Source organism: Sebastes fasciatus, chromosome 16 (assembly GCF_043250625.1).
Source record: "Sebastes fasciatus isolate fSebFas1 chromosome 16, fSebFas1.pri, whole genome shotgun sequence".
NCBI classification, from domain to species: domain Eukaryota; kingdom Metazoa; phylum Chordata; class Actinopteri; order Perciformes; family Sebastidae; genus Sebastes; species Sebastes fasciatus.
In genome coordinates this window covers 13,928,957-13,950,304 of record NC_133810.1, presented here as the reverse complement: position 1 = coordinate 13,950,304, position 21,348 = coordinate 13,928,957, and the positions used below count along the sequence as shown (strand labels likewise).

At 37.6% G+C, this 21,348-nt stretch overlaps 3 protein-coding genes and 1 long non-coding RNA gene across 7 annotated transcripts in view; all 4 read left to right on the top strand.

Annotated features, from left to right (window-relative positions):
• LOC141752361 (serine protease FAM111A-like) overlaps positions 1–10,438 on the top strand; it is a 46,397-nt gene extending 35,959 nt beyond the window's left edge. Inside the window, exons 8-9 of one of the 3 annotated variants that reach the window (XM_074610225.1) lie at positions 7,289–7,408; positions 7,513–10,438. In XM_074610225.1, coding sequence (XP_074466326.1) covers positions 7,289–7,408; positions 7,513–9,414 — 2,022 coding nt within the window. In that variant the 3' untranslated portion in view covers positions 9,415–10,438. The remainder of the gene's footprint in view (positions 1–7,288; positions 7,409–7,512) is intronic. The other 2 variants (XM_074610230.1, XM_074610229.1) reach the window with 2 other exon arrangements.
• Positions 3,330–4,454, top strand: LOC141752508 (DNA-directed RNA polymerase III subunit RPC9-like). Its single transcript, XM_074610508.1, has 5 exons — positions 3,330–3,443; positions 3,537–3,635; positions 3,744–3,838; positions 4,005–4,062; positions 4,416–4,454. Exons 1-5 carry the CDS (start codon positions 3,372–3,374, stop codon positions 4,452–4,454), a joined length of 363 nt encoding a protein of 120 aa, XP_074466609.1. The 5' UTR covers positions 3,330–3,371.
• LOC141752363 (uncharacterized) lies at positions 5,371–6,812 on the top strand. Its single transcript, XR_012590222.1, has 3 exons — positions 5,371–5,610; positions 5,869–6,155; positions 6,687–6,812. It is a non-coding gene; the product is annotated as an uncharacterized LOC141752363 (long non-coding RNA).
• A 1,153-nt stretch (positions 10,439–11,591) lies between the features above and the next one.
• LOC141752360 (DNA-directed RNA polymerase III subunit RPC9-like) lies at positions 11,592–17,392 on the top strand. 2 transcript variants are annotated; one of them, XM_074610224.1, is made up of 7 exons: positions 11,863–12,018; positions 12,264–13,213; positions 13,989–14,025; positions 14,112–14,210; positions 14,319–14,413; positions 14,580–14,637; positions 16,548–17,392. In XM_074610224.1, exons 3-7 carry the CDS (start codon positions 14,008–14,010, stop codon positions 16,692–16,694), a joined length of 417 nt encoding a protein of 138 aa, XP_074466325.1. In that variant the 5' UTR covers positions 11,863–12,018; positions 12,264–13,213; positions 13,989–14,007; the 3' UTR covers positions 16,695–17,392. The 2 variants fall into 2 exon arrangements, with proteins under 2 accessions (XP_074466324.1, XP_074466325.1); XM_074610223.1 differs by lacking the exons at positions 11,863–12,018; positions 12,264–13,213 and adding an exon at positions 11,592–11,712.
• The last annotated feature ends 3,956 nt before the right edge of the window (positions 17,393–21,348 follow it).

Sequence of the window (21,348 nt, the reverse complement as noted above, 5' to 3'; positions counted from 1 at the left end):
GTGAGAATAAAAGGGAAAGCAGAAGGAAGTGGGTTTCTCCTGTTTTACAAGTTTGTCCTCACAAATGGCCATGTAGTTAAAGACATTTATAATGAGAGTACAGGGCAGCTTAATGAGAGGGTCACTGTCCATTTCTCTTTCGAAAGTCTCGGCCAGATGGAGTCAGAAGCAGTGGTGGAAGAGGTTGTTGGATTTGAATACTGTAATGATGAGTCAGGGCACAGGCATGACTGGGCTTTGTTGAGGCTCAGTGCTGATCAGACATTGCCTGATGTTTTGTTAACACGCTTCGGATTCCTTCCCCAAAGTGGAGCAATTTGCATTATTGGGCATCCTAGTGGTGGTGTGAAAAAGACAGATTCATGCTTGATTATTCCGACTGAAAACCGGATCCAGGTTGTGGAGAGGCATCACGCTAAAAATCCAGAGGGCGTTCTGCCGCTCAAACCTCATTACAGAAAAACTCAAGAGTCCATTCAGTTGATTACTGACCGTTTCTTTGAGGATGTGAGTAATGATGAAAGTAACAGACAGGCTCTATTTTATGAGTCTTCTTTTTCTTTTGGCTCATCTGGCTCTCCTGTCTTTGATGAGCACTGCAATGTTGTTGCAATGCATTCAGGCGGATATACCTACAAGAATGCAAGGGGTGAAACCGAGAGTGTCATAGAGTATGGCTATCCTTTGTCCATCATTATTGAGCGCATCATTGTCCAATTGGTGAAAAGAGAAAGGTTTGATGTGTTGAAGAATTACCTGGCTTGCAGTTATAAACATCACCAAGACATGATGACCAATGTGAAGAAACTGGTTGAGAGCAGAAATCGCCTAGCATTTAAATATGCAGCAAACAATTCAGTGGTCACAAATGATGAGATTTTGAAGACATTCTTTGACTTCATCTTTCAGAGAGAGGAACCTGTCCCAATGGACTCTAATTGAGCTACACAGATAGTTACAAAGCTAACTGCTGACAAAAGATGTCTTGGACTTGTACATGTCTTGGTCCCTTTTTTGTGTGCAGAAATGTTCAATGTTTTTTAAAAAATGATATCAGATTTTTTAAAACTTCAACATATCGATATCAGCTTGAAAGATATATTATCAGTCTGATTCTACTTTGTACCTTTTTATCTTCTGTCTTTAAGCTGTTTTTAAGAAAATCTTTGAGATTTTGATTTTATCTTATTTGTTTAAGAAATATATTACATTTAACAGAAATTGTACAATATCGTATACTCTGTCATGATGTCACTGTGTTGCTACCACTGTCTTGGGAATGTCTCTTGAAAATGAGAATTTCAAAGGGATCTTATCTTGTTAAATTACGTCACATTAAAAAAAAAAAAGTAATGATGATTTATTTGATATTCAATAAAGTGATTTCTTTCATATTTGGATTTTAATTGTGTGTTTTGTGTATCCTTTGCTCTCATCGCCTGCATAAATGTATGAATAAGAGGTCAACAAACTGAGAATCTGTCCGCTTGAATATCTCTATCTCTGATTTTGAGTTTGATAGTGTAGATAAATGGACAAGAGTGGCACTAACTGGACATAATGTCTTAATTTTATGTATAGTATTAAATGTATTGATACATAGGAATGCTCTTTGATTTGAGAACGAATGTCACACCCTGAATTACAGGGTTTCTGTATTTGGTTTTGAGCATCAAAGATTTATTATGCAATCGTTTTAGTTTGTATTTGATGGACTACTAGACCCATTCTGTCACTCTTCCTCTGAGAGCCTGTTCCTGGTTTGTGCTTTTCTGCAGTGACTGAACACAACGTGGAGACAGTTTGATGCTTTATTCTTCATTTTGATCAGGTTTTCTTTATTTGAGTCCACACTAAAGAATAAACAACATTTTTAAAATCACAAAGTATGAAATGAGGAGAAGGCAGCTCACACCAAACATAACAGGTGGACTGAATTTGCTATTTAAAAAAAAAAAAAAAGGTAATGAGCAAGTCAACAGAAAGCAGAAAGCGAGGACAATGAGGACATTTTCTTTTATAATTCTTTTATTATTCTCTGATTTAAATAATAAAATGCAACACTAAAGCCAACTTGGAAGGTTGGCTGGAAAAGAAGGGAAGAAAATGTCACCACTCGACTGAGAATCGGACATACAGGTCTTAACCATACATTATATGAAATAGGCAAGCACCCAACTGGGAATGCACATATTGTAACAAACCAGAAACTGTCGAACATGTACTGATACACTGCAGGAATTACAGTATCCAGAGGGATCACCTTTTACAGTCACTTAAAGGAAGGCAAAACATCAGGACTTTTCATCGTCAGGTCTATTGGGGAATACAGCAGATAACATATACTGTGAAATAATTCAGTTTTTAAGAGAAACTGATTTAGTTAAACGAATCTAGAGTTTTCCTCATTATTATTATTATTATTATCTATTATTTTATTTTATTTTATTTTTTATTTTCTTTATTTATTTTTATTTTTATTTTTTTCTATTTTGTTTCTGCACAATCTCCTGTTCCACACTCCAGTCCAGTAGGTGATGGTAATGCACCTCTAAGATGGTTTGCCAACCGCCAATAAACGCCAAAGAAGAAGAAGAAGAAGAAGAAGAAGTAGTAGAAAGAGACAGATTTAGAGCAGGTAGGTTCATATAGGCCAGTGTCACTAAACACAGACCAGAAAGTCTTGGCCAAATCCTGTAGCTAACAGATTTTGGTCTTTATATGACTAAATTGATACATACACCCTGATCAGACTGGAAGTGATGTCGAGCTGAAGCTTTGAAGCTTTCCAGCAAATTGGTTCAGAAAAGGGTTAATTTCTTCTTCTGCTTCATGTGAACCCTAAGCCACCTGGTGGTCAAAGAGTGTAAAACAGGCAGATATGATCTTAACCATGTGATAATAAGATAAGATAAGATAAGATATTCCTTTATTAGTCCTGCAGTGGGGACATTTGAAGTGTACAGCAGCAAAGGGGATACTGCAAAAAACAAGATGCATCAGTGTAACAAAATATGAACCATTTAAATAGAAGGAAGTATAAAAATAGGAGCAGTATATACAGTATTGACAATAGACGGACTATTAACAAAATTGCACAAGTGGAAAATGATATTGCACAGTGAGAATGAAATGAAATTCCACCTGAAAATATCAGATTATTGTCAGTATTTTGGTGTGTAAGTGTAAGTGGTCTACTGGGAGCAGTGCTGGTTGTGGTCTACTGGGACCACAGATCTGTGATATACTGTATTTTGCGCCAGTAAAGGCTGTTGGAAATGACTATAAACAATGAAAAAATATACATATATTTTATATTTATATTTGATCTTAGATTATTTGGCTACATATACAGTTTGCAAAGGTCAAGAATGAACTTAAACATGACCTGTTTTCTTCTTTTCAGGAAAAACACTAACGCTGCTATGCTCAGTAACTATGAGGTAATGTGTTATGTCTGTGTTTTACATTCAATCTTTCTAGAGTTGAAAATAATTTAATGTGGCTTCAGATTTGTCTGTCTGTGTGTTTCTTAGTTGTTCAAACTCCTGACTGACCTTAAGGAACAAAGGAAGGACAGCGGGAAGAGCAAACACAGCACCGGGCAGCAGAACCTCAACACCATCATGTATAAGGTCGGCACACATCCTCTTTCTCTCTTCACTGACTTAAACTCTGCCTGTTATATCACATTTACACTTTTGCAATAGCGCGCCCACAGTTTCCTCTGCATTTCCACACAGACGCTGAAGTACCTGTCAAAGATGCCCTGCAGCAGGCAGACTCCAGAGATCGTCAAAGAGTTCCTGACCACCATGATGCCTCACAAACTCACAAAGTCAGTGAGATCTGAAAAAAGGCGTAGATGTTATCATTCATGTATCCATTTGGAATTAATAGATTAATTAAGATGCACAGTATTTTTTTTAGATCAACAAATATACTGTATGTATGTGCTGTTCTCTACACCATACGTATACTCACTGATATTTTTCCTCCATCAGGGCAGAAAAACTGCAGCTATTGAACCACCGGCCACAGACAGCAGTAGAAATTCAGCTAGTGAGTGTTAAACTTATTATCTTAACATGTTACTTTACCTCTCTTTATCTCTTTTTCACTACTGGTGTATATTTCCACAATTCTTTCACACATTTATTGTGGTAGAAACAAGCCAGTGTGTCATATACTAAGACTTACTTAAAGGATGGTGATGTTCTACTTCTTTTTCGTATTGTCAACTCATCCCAAAGTCCTAAACTGACTATGAACTGATCCTACTAACAAAAACTATCAATATAAACTATCAAAAACACAATGGGTGATGAACATGTGCACTGCAGTTTGAAACGTAACTTAATTTCCCCCCGGGGATCAACAAAGTATCTCTGATTCTGATATTTATTTCCTTGCAGGAGAGAGGGAAGTTCGTCCCAAATTGGCTGCTGTATTGATACCCTCCACCTTAAAGAAGGGTGCTTCATTGAGCTGTGAGTGTGACTACAAACGGAGTGGAAGGGTGTAGCTGCCGGATTGGAATTGGGCCGTATCTGTCGTCCGTCGTTCACTCACCGTGGTACCCCGCCCGTCACGTCACGCCACAACTTGTCCTCTAAAAGGCTGTAAAACCTCTCCGACAAGACAGTGAGCAGTGTACCTGTGTGGATGTTTTTTCTCAAGTTTTTGGTAAGTCCAAGTTAAAAAAATACCTTTAACGGCTCTGTAACAACTAAAGAGGAGACAGCAATATTAGCTATGGTACTTATTGAGTCTTGTAACCGAATATTCTCGAATAGCTAATGTTACATAACATTTTGATGGTGTTGAAGTAAACGGCAGTCAACAGCTATGTGCTTTATACAGCAATAATATGAATATGAGAAATATAGAAACAATATAGAAATGCAGAAACTAAAGTAATAATCTTAGGTGTCTACTGAATGTTGTATACAAGTCAGAGTGGAATGTTTCCGGGTTGCTCTGCAGTGGTTAAGTGGTTAATGTTACTGGAAGCCATTTTGATCGGTGAAAGGTAACGTACATTTTGCAACAACAGCTTCATACGTTTGATCACCTGTGGTTAAAGGGAAGGTTTCATTTTCATTTTCAACAGCTAGATAACATTACACCATTTGTTTTTTGTTTTTATTGTTGTGTTTATAGTGAAGTGGATCACTATAAATGTCATATAATACACTAAATATGAATTCTATGTACTGTACAAATGCTCTATTTACTCCTGTTTGAGTAACATTTGCTAAAAACCACATTGCCAGGCTCTTTAGATTAGTTTAGTTTTAGTTTAGATCCCTCAAGATCCGGGTACTTTTCTAGAAGGAAGTCGAGCCATTTAGGCTTCATGCACCAATGAGCAACTCTCTTAGGAATGACCAGGGGCCCCGCCTCCAACGCTGTATCCACTCCTTTTAATACATCCATGACCTTAACCAGCCGCCCTTATTGACGACGTGCAACGCCGTTTTGTGTTCGTCATGGAACACGAGCCAATGTCAGTTCCGTGCGACTACCGGTACAAACATTTGTAACACTTGTAAACTGCTCAAACTGATTTATTCTACTTTATTGTCATACAGACGTCAACAACATAAAGTAAGTAGATTGTATTTAGGATCAAATATACCCTTGTCCAGTCTAGAAAACGGTAGACATGTTCATTAGATTGTGTGTATATATACATATATATATATATATATATATATATATGTATATATATATATATATATATTCTTATGATTTCTCTATTTTTATATATTTATATTTATATTTTAGAACGGGAGCAAAACGTAACTTAATTTCCCCCCGGGGATCAACAAAGTATCTCTGATTCTGATATTTATTTCCTTGCAGGAGAGAGGGAAGTTCGTCCCAAATTGGCTGCTGTATTGATACCCTCCACCTTAAAGAAGGGTGCTTCATTGAGCTGTGAGTGTGACTACAAACGGAGTGCACTCCACCACGGAGTGGAAGGGTGTAGCGGCCGGATTGGAATTGGGCCGTATCTGTCGTCCGTCGTTCACTCACGTGGTACCCCGCCCGTCACGTCACGCCACAACTTGTCGTCTAAAAGGCTGTAAAACCTGTGCGACAAGACAGTGAGCAGTGTACCTGTGTGGATGTTTGCTCGCAAGTTTTTGGTAAGTCCAAGTTAAAAAAATACCTTTTAACGGCTCTGTAACAACTAAAGAGGAGACAGCGATGTTAGCTATGATATTTATTGAGTCTTGTAACCGAATATTCTCGAATAGTTAATGTTACATAACATTTTGATGGTGTTGAAATAAACGGCAGTCAACAGCTATGTGCTTTATACAGCAATAATATGAATATGAGAAATATAGAAACAATATAGAAATGCAGAAACTAAAGTAATAATCTTAGGTGTCTATTGAATGTTGTATACAAGTCAGAGTGGAATGTTACCGTGTTGCCCAGCAGTGGTTAAGTGGTTAATGTTACTGGAAGCCATTTTGATCGGTGAAAGGTAACGTACATTTTGCAACAGCTTCATACGTTTGATAGATAACATTACGCCATTTGTTTTTTGTTTTTATTGTTGTGTTTATAGTGAAGTGGATCACTATAAATGTCATATAATACACTATATAATAATTCTATGTACTGTAAGTCATTAGAAATTAATCATATTTCTTTGCCTTTTCCTGAAGGTAAGATACTAAATCACCTTCCTTTCAGCGTCATTAAAACTCAGCTGGAAAAATAAAAAATGGAACCTACCAATGATCAACCCTTGAAGACCAAAAATAATGGACCAATGGACAAAGTTATCAAGGTATTTTCTCCTGAGTCTACTGATTTACATGGGATTGACAATTGCAACTCTGTATCTCTTATCAAGGAAATAAATGGAAAAAATAACTACATGTCTAAAGTTTTAAGCATGCATTCCGTAATATATTACTATTATTAACAACACTTCTGCCTGTTATCTCTAGGAAGAAAAAGACAACCAGAATGAGGAAATCAGTCAGACTTCAACCTCAGGGAGTACACCACCTCTCGCCCAAAGTCAGCAGGGATCGGCTCACGTGCCTCACAACCCTGTGTATAAACAGGTATAGCTAATGGATGGATGGTTTAAGAGTGGTATTGCTATAACAGAATAAACATGTTTTACTGTAATTAAATTAAATGAGACTGAATTGTGTTTCATTCCTAGGAAGAGGGCTCCTCTTGAATGAAACACAATTAAGCATGCATTCCGTAATATATTACTATTATTAATAACACTTCTGTGTGTTATCTCTAGGAAGATAAAGACAACCAGAATGGGGAAAGCAGTCAGGCTTCAACCTCAGGGAGTACACCACCTCTCGCCCAAAGTCAGCAGGGATCGGCTCACGTCCCTCGCAACCCTGTGGATAAACAGGTATAGCTAATGGATGGATGGTTTAAGAGTGGTATTGCTATAACAGAATAAACATGTTTTACTGCAATTAAATGAAATGAGACTGAATTGTGTTTCATTCCTAGGAAGAGGAGCCACATACAACCCATTTTTTCAAGTGGTGCGTGAATGACAAGAAACGCATAACTTTTACCTGCGATAAAGCAGGAACTGTTGAGAACGTGCTGATGAGAAGTCCACAGTTTAAAAAAACTGCAAAAAAGAACAATAACAAAGAGCTTGTTATTGTAAGAGATGGGAAAGCTATCAGTTCACACTTTCCATGCAGCTTAATTCAAAATGAACTTCTGTCTGTCAAGTATGTTAAAGCTGTTGACCCGCCGAAGCAACCGGAAAGCCAAAGAAAGGGGCCCTCTGGTGACCTTGTGACGTTTCATTTACTGCCAAAGGGAGGTGATGATGTAGTGGAAATCATGAGAAACCCAGCTCTAAAAAAATTCCATGAATTGACTGTTTATGCATACAAAGGGGAAAAAGTGAAGCAAGCTCTGAAAAGAGATGGTCGTTTACTTGATATCGTATTCACAAAGAACTGTGCTCTCTCTGACAAGATCACTGAAAGCATCACTGAAATGTCCAGTCTCGTTGATCATCTTGATGGTAAAACTTTCCAGATCACACTGCTCGATAAGTCTAGTCCACCAGCAAGTCAGCCTGGCAGTCTTGATGATGCTAACATGATGCAAACTGGATCTCAGAGGTCTGACTCTGATGGAAACCAAGATCCTCAACAGCAGTCTAGCACAACTGAGTCAGTGGATGACAACACACCAAAAAAGAATACAAAGCTAGATGGTAATAAGGCACCAGAAAAGATGTTATGTGAAATGCCTAATTCAAAGACGATGCAGAAACACCTATTGTCACAGTTTCAAGATTTGGTGAAAGAAAAGAAAGCTCAGCAAGGATCTAAGCATATTAGTATCCAGAATCTCTTCCGTGTAGATTACGGGAAGAACGCTCAGACATGCAGGGAAGTGAAAACAATGAAAGAACTGATGAAACTCAGTGACTCTGTTTGCCAGGTGAGAATAAATGAGAGTGCATGCGGAAGTGGCTTTCTCCTGTTTGACAAGTTTGTCCTCACAAATGGCCATGTAGTTAGAGGCATTTTTAATGAGAGAACAGGGGATCCTTATGAGAGGGTCACTGTCCATTTCTCTTTCGAAAGTCTCGACCCGACGGAGTCAGGAGCAGCGGTGGAAGAGGTTGCTGGATTTGAATACTGTAATGATGAGTCAGGGCACAAGCATGACTGGGCTTTGTTGAGGCTCAGTGCTGATCAGACATTGCCTGATGTTCTGTTAACACGCTTCGGATTCCTTCCCCAAAGTGGAGGAATTTGCATTATTGGGCATCCTGATGGTGGTGTGAAAAAGATAGATCCATGCTTGATTATTCCAACTGAAGACTTCAAACAGGTTGTGGAGAGGCATCGCGCTGAAAATCCACAGGGCGTTGAGCCGTCCAACCCTTATTACAGAGAAAATCTAGAGACCATTCAGTTGATTACTGACCATTTCTTCGACTATGCGAGTAATGATGAAAGTAACAGACAGGCTCTATTATATGAGTCTTGTTTTTATTGTGGCTCATCTGGCTCTCCTGTCTTTGATGAGCACTGCAATGTTGTTGCAATGCATTCAGGCGGATATGCCTACAAAAATGCAAAGGGTGAAAGCCGGAGTGTCATAGAGTTTGGCTATCCTTTGTCCATCATTACTGAGCGCATCATTGTCCAAATGGTGAAAAATGAAAGGTTTGATGTGTTGAAGAATTACCTGGCTTGCAGTTATAAACATCACCAAGACATGATGACCGTTGTGAAGAAACTGGTTGAGAGCAGAAATTGCCTAGCATTTAAATATGCAGCAAACAATTCAGAGGTCACAAATGATGAGAGTTTGAAGTCATTCTTTGACTTCATCTCTCAGAGAGAGGAACCTGTCCCAATGGACTCTAATTGAGCTACACAGATAGTTACAAAGCTAACTGCTGACAAAAGATGCAGTGCGAGCAGTTTCAGCAGTGAGCAGCAAAGACTGTCATGTCTGATTTCATACATCAGGATATTTTTGTTGTTAAGCACTTAAGGAGTGCAGGGATTGGGGATAAGAGCTCATACAAAACTTGGTTTATTCATTGTTTTAAGTAACCATAATCAATTCTAGGATAAAGGAAACTACGGTTTCTCCGTCATCATTTTAGTCACGTTTGTATCTCTAAGTGCTTGTTTTTCTCTATACTGTATTTTGTATCATTTTTGTTCAGCAACTGTCAAATCACTGTTCTGTTATGAATAATTCTAAATAATATTTGTGTATTTTTATTCTGTGCGTGCTCATAGCAAATATGACTTGAATTATGACTAGATTTGAAGAACCAGAGAGAATCTGGTTGGATTTCTAGAAATATTATCGTCAGATATTAGCTTATCAAAGATTTATCGGTGTTGGGGTATACGTATGTCGTCACATAAGAAATAAGAGATTGCAGTACAGTATGTTTGGGGCAATTTAGAAACAATGTTCAGAAACATTTAGTAGTTTATCCATCAGAGAGAACCGACTGTACACTGTCTGGTTCAGAACATGTCTTGGTCCCTTTTTTGTATGCAGAAATGTTCAATGTTTTTTTAAAAATGATATCAGATTTTTTAAAACTTCAACATATCGATATCAGCCTGAAAGATATATTATCAGTCTGATTCTACTTTGTACCTTTTTTATCTTCTGTCTTTAAGCTGTTTTTAAGAAAATCTTTGAGATTTTGATTTTATCTTATTTGTTTAAGAAATATATTACATTTAACAGAAATTGTACAATATCGTATACTCTGTCATGATGTCATTGTGTTGCTACCACTGTCTTGGGAATGTCTCTTGAAAATGAGAATTTCCAAGGGATCTTATCTTGTTAAATTACGTCACATTAAAAAAAAAAAAGTACTAATGATGATTTTTTGATATTCAATAAAGGGATTTCTTTCATATTTGGATTTTAATTGTGTTTTTTATGTATCTTTTGCTCTCATCTTCTGCATAAATGTATGAATAAGAGGTCAACAAACTGAGAATCTGTCAGCTTGAATATCTCTACCTCTGATTTTGAGTTTGATAGTGTAGATAAATGGACAAGAGTGGCACTAACTGGACATAATGTCTTAATTTTATGTATAGTATTAAATGTATTGATACATAGGAATGCTCTTTGATTTGAGAATGAATGTCACACCCTGAATTACAGGGTTTCTGTATTTAGTTTTGAGCATCAAAGATTTATTATGCAATCGTTTTAGTTTGTATTTGATGGACTACTAGACCCATTCTGTCACTCTTCCTCTGAGAGCCTGTTCCTGGTTTGTGCTTTTCTGCAGTGACTGAACACAAGGTGGAGACGGTTTGATGCTTTATTCTTCATTTTGATCAGGTTTTCTTTATTTGAGTCCACACTAAAGAATAAACAACATTTTTAAAATCACAAAGTATGAAATGAGGAGAAGGCAGCTCACACCAAACATAACAGGTGGACTGATTTTGCTATTTAAAAAAAAAAAAAAGATAACGAGCAAGTCAACAGAAAGCAGAAAGCGAGGACAATGAGGACATTTTCTTTTATAATTCTTTTATTATTCTCTGATTTAAATAATAAAATGCAACACTAAAGCCAACTTGGAAGGTGGGCTGGAAAAGAAGGGAAGAAAATGTCACCACTCGACTGGGAATCAGACATACAGGTCTTAACCATACATTATATGAAATAGGCAAGCACCCAACTGGGACTGCACATATTGTAACAAACCAGAAACTGTCGAACATGTACTGATACACTGCAGGAATTACAGTATCCAGAGGGATCACCTTTTACAGTCACTTAAAGGAAGGCAAAACATCAGGACTTTTCATTGTCAGGTCTATTGGGGAATACAGCAGATAACAAAATACTGTGAAATTATTCAGTTTTTAAGAGAAACTGATTTAGTTAAACGAATCTAGAGTTTTCCTCATTATTATTATTATTATTTTTATTTTTAATTTTAATTTTGTTTTCTATTTTGTTTCTGCACAATCGCCTGTTCCACACTCCAGTCCAGTAGGTGATGGTAATGCACCTCTAAGATGGTTTGCCAACCGCCAATAAACACCAAAGAAGAAGAAGAAGAAATAAAGCCAACTTGATGCAGGGGGGAACGTTTGACCCGGTTCATATTTTCTACACGGACACATTTGCAACGTACCCCAGCTAAAATCCTGGCGAAATGGAAGTGTAAGATTATCTTTTTATTGATTTTAAATACATGGATTTTGTACAGTGAGTTTTGTTAATCGGTGTCTGTATATTGTTTAGTCGTGTAGTCAAACGTTGTTAAATCTACAACAGCTAACTAACGTCTTTGTGTCGCAGCTTCCGGTCGATGTATTGATCGAGCTGCACGTGGAGCATGGATGCATTATAATAACATGGTGTAGAGACATAGCTGGGTTTAGACACATTTTAAAGTCTCTGTGATTGCAATCTGAAAATATTAATATGTTTTTAAAACAAAATAAGACAGTGTATATATATATATACGTATATATATATATATGTATATGTATATATGTATGTATATGTATGTATATATATATATGTGTATACATATATATATATATATATATATATATAGAAAAGAATGTTCGGAAACTTGTGTTTAGTGGATTATTTCTCTGTTGTTACAATGCTAATTGGATGTAATGTATTTTACATCGTTGGAAAGCCTGTTTATTTACCTTCACAATGATGTCCAACTTGTAAGGATCATGCATTTGTGGGATGAGCAGCACAGCTGATTATGTGGGTAGCGCCCAAGAAAAATTTGCCAAAATGCTCTGCCAATGGTAAACAGTGAATTCTCCTGTTGGTATTGACTCTTGTTTTGAGTTGTTTGGTGGATTGGATGATTGATCTCTTTATCAGTAACAAGCAACAAACAAGACATTGGCAATTTTACACTTTATTCATTTAATACACCGTCAGGAGCCTCAGTAGCGGTGGAAGATCCATACGCAGAGACAACAGCCTTGCACCTCCTCCTCATGCTGGTCACCAACCGGGTCACAGGTTACTGTGGGATGGCGTTCCATTCCTCAACCAGGATTCGTTGCAGGTCAGCCAGCGTGGTTGTGTTGGTCACTCTAACATGTACAGCACGCCCAAGCTGATCCTACAAGTGTTCAGTTGGGTTGAGGTGTGGACTCTTGGCAGGCCGTTCCATTCTCTCTACGCCCACATTCTGGAGGTAGTCTGTGATAACCCTGGCTCTGTGGGGGCGAGCGTTGTTTCTTGGAGGATGAAGTTAGGTGCCAGATTGTGGAGATATGGGATCGCCACTGGCTGCAGAATCTCATCCCGATATCTCACTGCATTGAGATGGCCTTCAATGATGACAAGCCTTGTTTTGCCAGTGAGGGAGATGCCCCCACTAGAAAGCTGTCGTCTCCGTACTTTGACCCTGCCATCCAACTTTCGCAGACAGAACCTGGACTCATCACTGAACATGACATTCCCCCACATGTTCAGGTTCCATTGTCTTTGTTGTCGACACCAGCGCAAACGGGCCTGACGGTGAAGGGCAGTCATTGCAGGCTTCCTGGTAGCCTTATGAGAATACACCGTTTACCATTGGCAGAGCATTTTGGCAAATTTTTCTTGGGCGCTACCCACATAATCAGCTGTGCTGCTCATACCACAAATGCTTGATCCTTACAAGTTGGACATCATTGTGAAGGTAAATAAACAGGCTTTCCAACGATGTAAAATACAATGACCATTAGCATTGTAACAACAGAAGACTAAACGACCAAACACAAGTTTCCGAACTTTTTTTTTCCAGTTTATTTATAAGGTTTAAATAATGCACTCAATGTACAGAGCATTTTCATCATTTAAGTCATTAACAAAGAAAATGTTGGCACTTGTTTCTCAAATTTTCTTTTGTGTTTTATTTCATTGTACTGAGAATTGATATAAAAATGTAATATGTTGGTTGAATGTCAGTTTGTGCTTTTGGGAAATTGTAATTTGCGTTTTTTTTTTTTTTTGTTTTTTTTACGTTTCCTGACAGTTTATAGACTAAACATTTAATCATTTAATTAAAGAAAATTATCAAAAGGTTAATTGATAATGAAAATGATTACACTAAAGCATTTTTGCATTACTTCGAAATGTAGTGTATAAAATAGATCCACTATTTTTGTTTTTTTAAATAAATCAAAACAGAACATACTTTTATCACAACTTCCTGTTAATTTGACTCTAACCATAAACACTTTTCTTATGTTTATTTAACCAAAACAATCTAAGCTCAAAGGTCCACCATCCATCTTGCGGAGCTTTCAGTCAAGTCTCACAGTCTTCATTCAGTGACTGGAGGTGAGGACTGAGATCCGGTTAAAAGCTCCAAAAGCTAGTAAATTGACCTTTGATCTTAGATTATTTGGTTACATATACAGTTTGCAAAAGTCAAGAATGAACTTAAACATGACCTGTTTTCTTCTTTTCAGGAAAAACGCTAACGCTGCTATGCTCAGTAACTATGAGGTAATGTAAATCTTTCTGTAGTGTCCAGTCAAGAGTTGAAAATAATTTAATGTGGCTTCAGATTTGTCTGTCTGTGTGTTTCTTAGGTGTTCAAACTCCTGACTGACCTTAAGGAACAAAGGAAGGACAGCGGGAAGAGCAAACACAGTACAGGGCAGCAGAACCTCAACACCATCATGTATGAGGTCGGCACACATCCTCTTTCTCTCTTCACTGACTTAAACTCTGCCTGTTGTGTCACATTTACACTTTTGCAATAGCGCGCCCACAGTTTCCTCTGCATTTCCACACAGACGCTGAAGTACCTGTCAAAGATGCCCTGCAGCAGGCAGACTCCAGAGATCGTCAAAGAGTTCCTGACCACCATGATGCCTCACAAACTCACAAAGTCAGTGAGATCTGAAAAAAGGCGTAGATGTTATCATTCATGTATCCATTTGGAATTAATAGATTAATTAAGATGCACAGTATTTTTTTTAGATAAACAAATATACTGTATGTATGTGCTGTTCTCTACACCATACGTATACTCACTGATATTTTTCCTCCATCAGGGCAGAAAAACTGCAGCTATTGAACCACCGGCCACAGACAGCAGTGGAAATTCAGCTAGTGAGTGTTAAACTTATTATCTTAACATGTTACCTTACCTCTCTTTATCTCTTTTTCACTACTGGTGTATATTTCCACGATTCTTTCACACATTTATTGTGGTAGAAACAAGCCAGTGTGTCATATACTAAGACTTACTTAAAGGATGGTGATGTTCTACTTCTTTTTCGTATTGTCAACAACTCATCCCACAGAAAGTCCAAAACTGACTATGAACTGATCCTACTAACAAGAACTGTCAATATAAAACTAAAACACAATGGGTGATGAACATGTGCACTGCAGTTTGCTTCGAGTCAGTCCCACATACACGTCTGCTGGAAATACTCATTAGAGCACCAAATGTGTATTTATCCGCTGGTGAAAATAGTCCCCAACAAATGCTCTACAAATGCGGACAGGGTAGGGAAGTATTGAGAAACTGACTTGTAAATTGTGACTTTTTTTTAATTTTTTTTATGGGATTTGTTGACAGAAAGAAATATAGATTAATAAAAATAGAATAGATTTCCTTTATTGTCATTGCACAGAGTACAACAAAATTAAATAACAATCCTGACGGTCATACACATATTAAATAGTATTACAAATAAAGATGAGTTAAAAAAAGATCTATTCTAAATCGAAAATATGTATTTGCTTGACCTATAAAAACAGTAAGATATTGCACTTCAGATATTGCATGTTGCTGAGTTGTATTGGCACTATATACAAGTGATGATTAAATACCGGAGTAAATATGTAAAAAGAAATAAACTACGGTGCAGTTGAAATGTGAACATCTGTAGTTCAAATTGCATCAATGCATTAAAGAAATTAGTGCCGTTAAAACAAATTTGCGTAAACGCCTTATTATCGCACAGCCCTAATATATACATACAAGGGTGCAGTTTAAATGTAAAAACGTAATGTAAAGCTGTAAACGCATACATATAAAGTAGCTTTACCTCCAATACAATACAAGTATTATAGTGCTGATAATATTGCAGTCAGTGTCAGTGTTTGACAGTGTTCAGTTCTTGAACAGAATAATGCCAGCCTTGTACATTTAGTTACAACTCATAGGCCAAGTTTTATTTTTTAACCATCTATATGTGTCACACTATTCCAAAACACAAGTTGTGTGGAGCCATTTCTGCACTGTACATGACTCCATTGATCCCATTATAGAAGGGGAATCACTGTCATAGTCACTCATTGGTGAGACATTTGAAATGTCTGAATCTGTGTCACTGTTGCTCTTGTGGAGATGCAACTCACAGTAGAACGTGACACGTAAAGCTTGTACACCCAGGCCATAAAGAAATAAACTCTAGTGATGCACATGCAAAGGTTAAAATGGTCGGCAGCAATCTGGACTCACTCAGGTGCAAAGCATATTTCCACACCTAGAAATTGATCTCAGGCCGGTCCGGTTTTTAAACACATGCTCTGTCTTGTTTACTGAAATAAAGTTTAGTTACCTCTTACACCCATAGTTACAAAACCATGTAGAAATACCAATAGTTTGAGAGCTAAATAATGTGCAAATAAATCAAGGTTTGAAGTTTATACATTTTGAAAATCAATGTCTGAGAGAAATAAAGCGTTGAATATTAAAGCATGTAAATATTTTCTTGGCCCCCAAAATAAGAATATGAACTGTGCATAACGTGTTCCCTTCAAGGACATCTAGTCCATTTCGGAAATTTGAATAGCTACCATTCCATGACAACTGACAAATCCAATCTGCTGAAGAAAATATGTGTATTGTTTTATAGCTTGTTGCGTATAGCATCTTGTGTTTTATATAAGGCAAAGAAGTGCATCAGAACAATGTTTAAAAAAACGCAATAAAGAGAAAAATAAAAATCAGTTAGTGTTCAAACCGTTTGTAATAATGGACACTCATATTTTCTGTTTGTGTTCAGATGGTGGAGGAGAGTGAAGAGCGGTTATCGGAGGAGCAGATCGAGGAGCTCATCCAAACGGTCGCAGACGTCCTACCTGGTGACCCGGAGCAGGAGAACGCAGCTCCAGCAGACGCAGAGATGGATGAAGCCGTTGAGCAGTCATGACACAGTGACAGGCCGTAAACGACCCATAGGTTGAAACTGGAGAGAAGGCTAAAATGATTACAGACCTGGACTGGCTGCTTTTACCTGTGCCATTTTGCATCACCGTTTGAACTGAACAACATGCTGACAGAAGGGATGCACGATGGCTGCCTGGCTGTGGCTAAAAGTGCCTCATCACCTTTGAAATGCCTCATTAAATCATTCACATTAAGGTGAATGATTTAATGAATGGAAGAAGATAGTTTCTGATTTGCATCTATGTGTACGCATAAAAAAATATACGCTTTCATAAGTACAGGTTTTTGCACAGTAAGTCGCAGATGTCTTGTTTTGCGTCCAACAGGTCTAATTTGGGTTTCACATCAGATAATGTTTATGCAGAGACAGTCTGCTATTAACCCAGTATTATTTTGGTTTCTGACTCAATGTTGGTCGTGAGATTCTGCTGTGGTGCATAGAAATAAGGGTTTTTGCTGCAAGCTGTAATATAAGTCAGTCATGCAGTTAAACTACAGCACTAACATAAGGTCAGACAGTGTTATTAGAGTGGCTATGTAATAACAAAGAGAGTAGACAGTATGGACCAAGAGGTGATTGTTGTCTCTTATTCAAGGGTAGAGATGCAATCTTTTTTTTAAACATGCTGATGTTTTCCTTCTGTAAAAAAATGAAACGTAAACAGCTGAAATGTGTCTGCAGCTTTTTGTCACTTTCAATGACGTGGTTAGCAAGCAGGGAAGTTGACACCACAACATTTGCTTTCAGAACATCTGAATGTTGATGTACATATAAGGGCGTAAAAGAGAGGGACCTCTGGCTCATATGTGGCACAACAAGTCAATCTGTGAAGAGCTATTGCTAAACATAGATTGTATATTAGAAGTGGACGTAGTCAACGTGAGTTCACCCATTAGTTTGTGGACTGCCATTTTGAAGCATTGAGCTCGGCATTTTAGCTGTCGCTTGGTATTTGGCCGTCTCCATGTTGGTCTTTTGCAACCAGAAATGACAAGAGAGGGTGGAGCTAAGTACAACCGAATGCTGAATAAGACATTTTTAGGTGACCAAAAAGGTTGTATTTAACTTTCATGAACTGAAAACACACTGAAGGGGTTAAAATTGTAAGACAGAAACACAAACAACTCCCAGACTGGACAACGCCGTGGTAGCAACCTGTCAATCACAAGGTAGACGCCCCAAAGCATACCCTGCTTTATGTTCTATTTTACTCTAAATGGGACCATAATTTACAAAATGAACATCATGCTGTATTGAAGAAGACTTGAAACTAGCGATTGAGACCATAAACTCATGTTTGCAATGTTTACTGAGGTAGTAAATCAAGTGAGAAGTAGGCTCATTCTCTCATAGACTTCCAGACAATCTATTTTCTTTTTGCAACCAGAGGAGTCGCCCCCGGCTGGCTATTAGAAGGAATGCAAGTTTAAGGCACTTCCTCATTGGCTTCACTTCTCAGAACCCGGAGTTGCCTACTGGTGCTAAATTAGGACTAATAATTAATAATTAGGACTATAATCTGAAACCCATTTCACAGTCAGATGATGGTGGTGTCACCTTCAGTGTTCTCTGTATCATCCTGTGGGTCTGTGAATGCAACACAAAGGGAGAAAAGCATCTATGGGATGCCATAAATGCAACACATTAGTCATTCTGTTTGCTGTAAATGTTGTCATTTTAGGAGAGTGTCTTAGGTCTATAGTAGTAATCAGTTAATCATCCTGAAATAATATCTTTGTAGTCATTTCATTCAGCACACATCATTTTTCACAGAGATTTTCTGTAACAACTCATAAGATTACACAGGATATAAACTGCTGACTCATACATAACCCCACAATCTCTTCAACTACAGGCTCTGGATCAGCTCATGTTTTCTGTGTCGGGGTGTTTTGATGTAGCAGAGGAAGGATGTGCTGGTTAGACTTGTTAACCTTTCGGTTATTGAGCTTCCTGTTAGTGTATCACATGAGTTTTCTGTGCTCACTGAACACCTTGCTAAGGTAAAGTGAAAGTCATGGACACTGGTTTTGTACCAGCACATCCATGACCCCTGGCCTTCGGTTGAGCTTGGAAGTGAACATATGAAGGACACACATGACAATCTGAAAATCAGATTATAAACTGTAATGTCCTAACTATCTTTTACCTACCTACCAACCCATCGCATATTCATACCTACACAAAGCCATGTACTCTTGCAAAAATCCCATTCAATCTACTGAATGGGTGACTCTGCTTTTGTGGGAGGAAATCAAAGCAGACACGTGCTGCTGTGAAACAACAGTGAAGTAGTAAAGGTTTGTAGTTTATTTCCTATCTTTATAAACTGAAAATTGTTTTTCAGCTCCAGTTCAGACTAAGTAAGCAATTTTTAGGATGCCACTTTGCGCTGTGGTAACGTGATAAAGATGCGATCAGTGCCTACTTAACACACAGGCCTATATATTAAAATGATTGAATGCATTCTAATGAAATACGATTTCATTGCAGTCCAGGGTCTTTAAATGTTGCCTACTTTTTGCAAGGATGGAAAATGAAACCGTCAAAGCGAGCAACTGCACAGGCACCCACACACCTCAGGGGCCCTGAAAGCTTCCACTTTACAATATGTCTACTGCCATGTGCTAATTCATTAAATTTAAAATCTGTTTGGAAATATGCACCACTAAAGCACATACAAACTGACATGATGAAGCCTTTCAGGTGGTTTGTGCTTTATTGCCTGAGTCTCTGGGTATGAATGAATGTGTTTTACCAAACAGCAAATCTGGGGCATTGTAGCATAGAAAAACTGTACATGTTGCACAGAGATTGGGATGAACAGGGGTTAATATGTGCCCATCAGATCATTTTTGTCCCCCTATAGGTTAATCTGGCCATGACTTTTGAATTTTTTTTTTTAAAGGTGCTATTGATAATATTGATAATCTTCAGCCAATAGATGTCTCATTCTCCCTCCAACGTTCCATTGCATTTACTTCACAACAAGTCGTTGCAAGACACTTACCGTTAATCTCAGCCATTTATCCGCTTTTTCCACACTAACTGACGGCCGTGAGACACCGCATGATACTAATGTTATTTTACTATTGGCTCACAAGCCTTGTTAGAAGTGGGAACCTAACGTCAGATATCTTGCACAGAGATAAACAAAACATTAATTTTGGACCCGCCAACATTTTTATAATGATATATTCTCAAGCATAATATTTTTTTAAGGAAAGGCCATGCTTTTATTTGACACCTTTCTAAAAGCTCTGTGGATGTATTATTATTATTTTTAAATTGTCTACACAGAAATGTTGTCATACAGACCTTTAAATCACAGTGTGTTTTCTTCATGCAGCAATAGGGATGTGCTATCTACTTGACTTGGCTGTGTATCCACTCTGTCTTTTTAATAGCAAAGCCAACTGGACATAAATCAATCTAAGAGGTTTTATTCTCATTTTCTATAGAGATAAATGATGTTATAAATATGTAGCCATATGTAGGGGAAGGTCAGCCATTCGTTTTCTTAAAAAGATATTTTATTTCACATCATTTATCAGCTCAATACTCTTTCATATGTAGGTACTACTTATAGATACAGTAATGAGTCCTAAAACCCACAAATGTGTTTGCATTTTAGCACTTCTGGTGCCCGGATTTGGAAGTCAATGGTTTTTCTGTGAATGGGTTTTTAGTTAAATGCCTGAAATAAGGTGTCTGGTTAACACAAGCTTAAGAGATTTTATAGTTTTGTTCTACGATATAAAAAACGTCAGTAAATATCCCACTCGTGAATTTTGAAGCCTTTACGTGTCTTAAAAAAGGCAGTTGCTAACAACTGCAAAATGAGACTACACTTCATTTATATGACTATACGTCACAACGGCGACTCGTCCGCGTACAGCCTCATTGTGTATACTCGCGTTCATATGACTGTGGTGTAGATCGTTTATAGCCTAAAGTTAGCTTTTACTTCTGCCGATTACATTTACACTTCAATCATAAAAGTGCATTTGTGAATATTATCTTGCTGAACAAAGGTGACGGATCTTATTTACAGCAATAATCCAAAACCCGATGGAAAAATCCCATTGTCTTTTTGTCAAGGGAACCCAGGGCGATGCTAACTTCCTGGTTGGCCTACAAAAATATGTCACCCCTGGAGCACTCTGTTTCATTGATTATTATTGAAGTATGTCATAACTTATCCATGAATTTCAGTGGTTGTTTTATGTTTTTTTTACATTGTTATTTGACAGGCTTCCCAATAGTCACATTTGGTCTTCCACAGAGGACGCAATGTCATCTGGTCTGCAGGACAGATAATAATGCACACAGTGCACTTTCATAGACTAAGCTACTGGAGTTACCCTGCACTATACTCATTTTTAACAGTCTCTTCTGCACCGTATTCACTTTTTTAATAGTCCTGTATCACAGCTGTTACCCTGCACTATATTCACTTTTAACAGTTTTCTTCATCTCCTTGTATTTTTATATCTGGTATATTTTTTTTGTACTTTGTACTTTGCACTACTAACTTTTTTTACTGCCTTTTTACTAACATGTTTTGCACTATGGAACTGTGATGCTGGAAACTTGAATTTCCCTCGGGATCAATAAAGTTACTATCTATCTATCT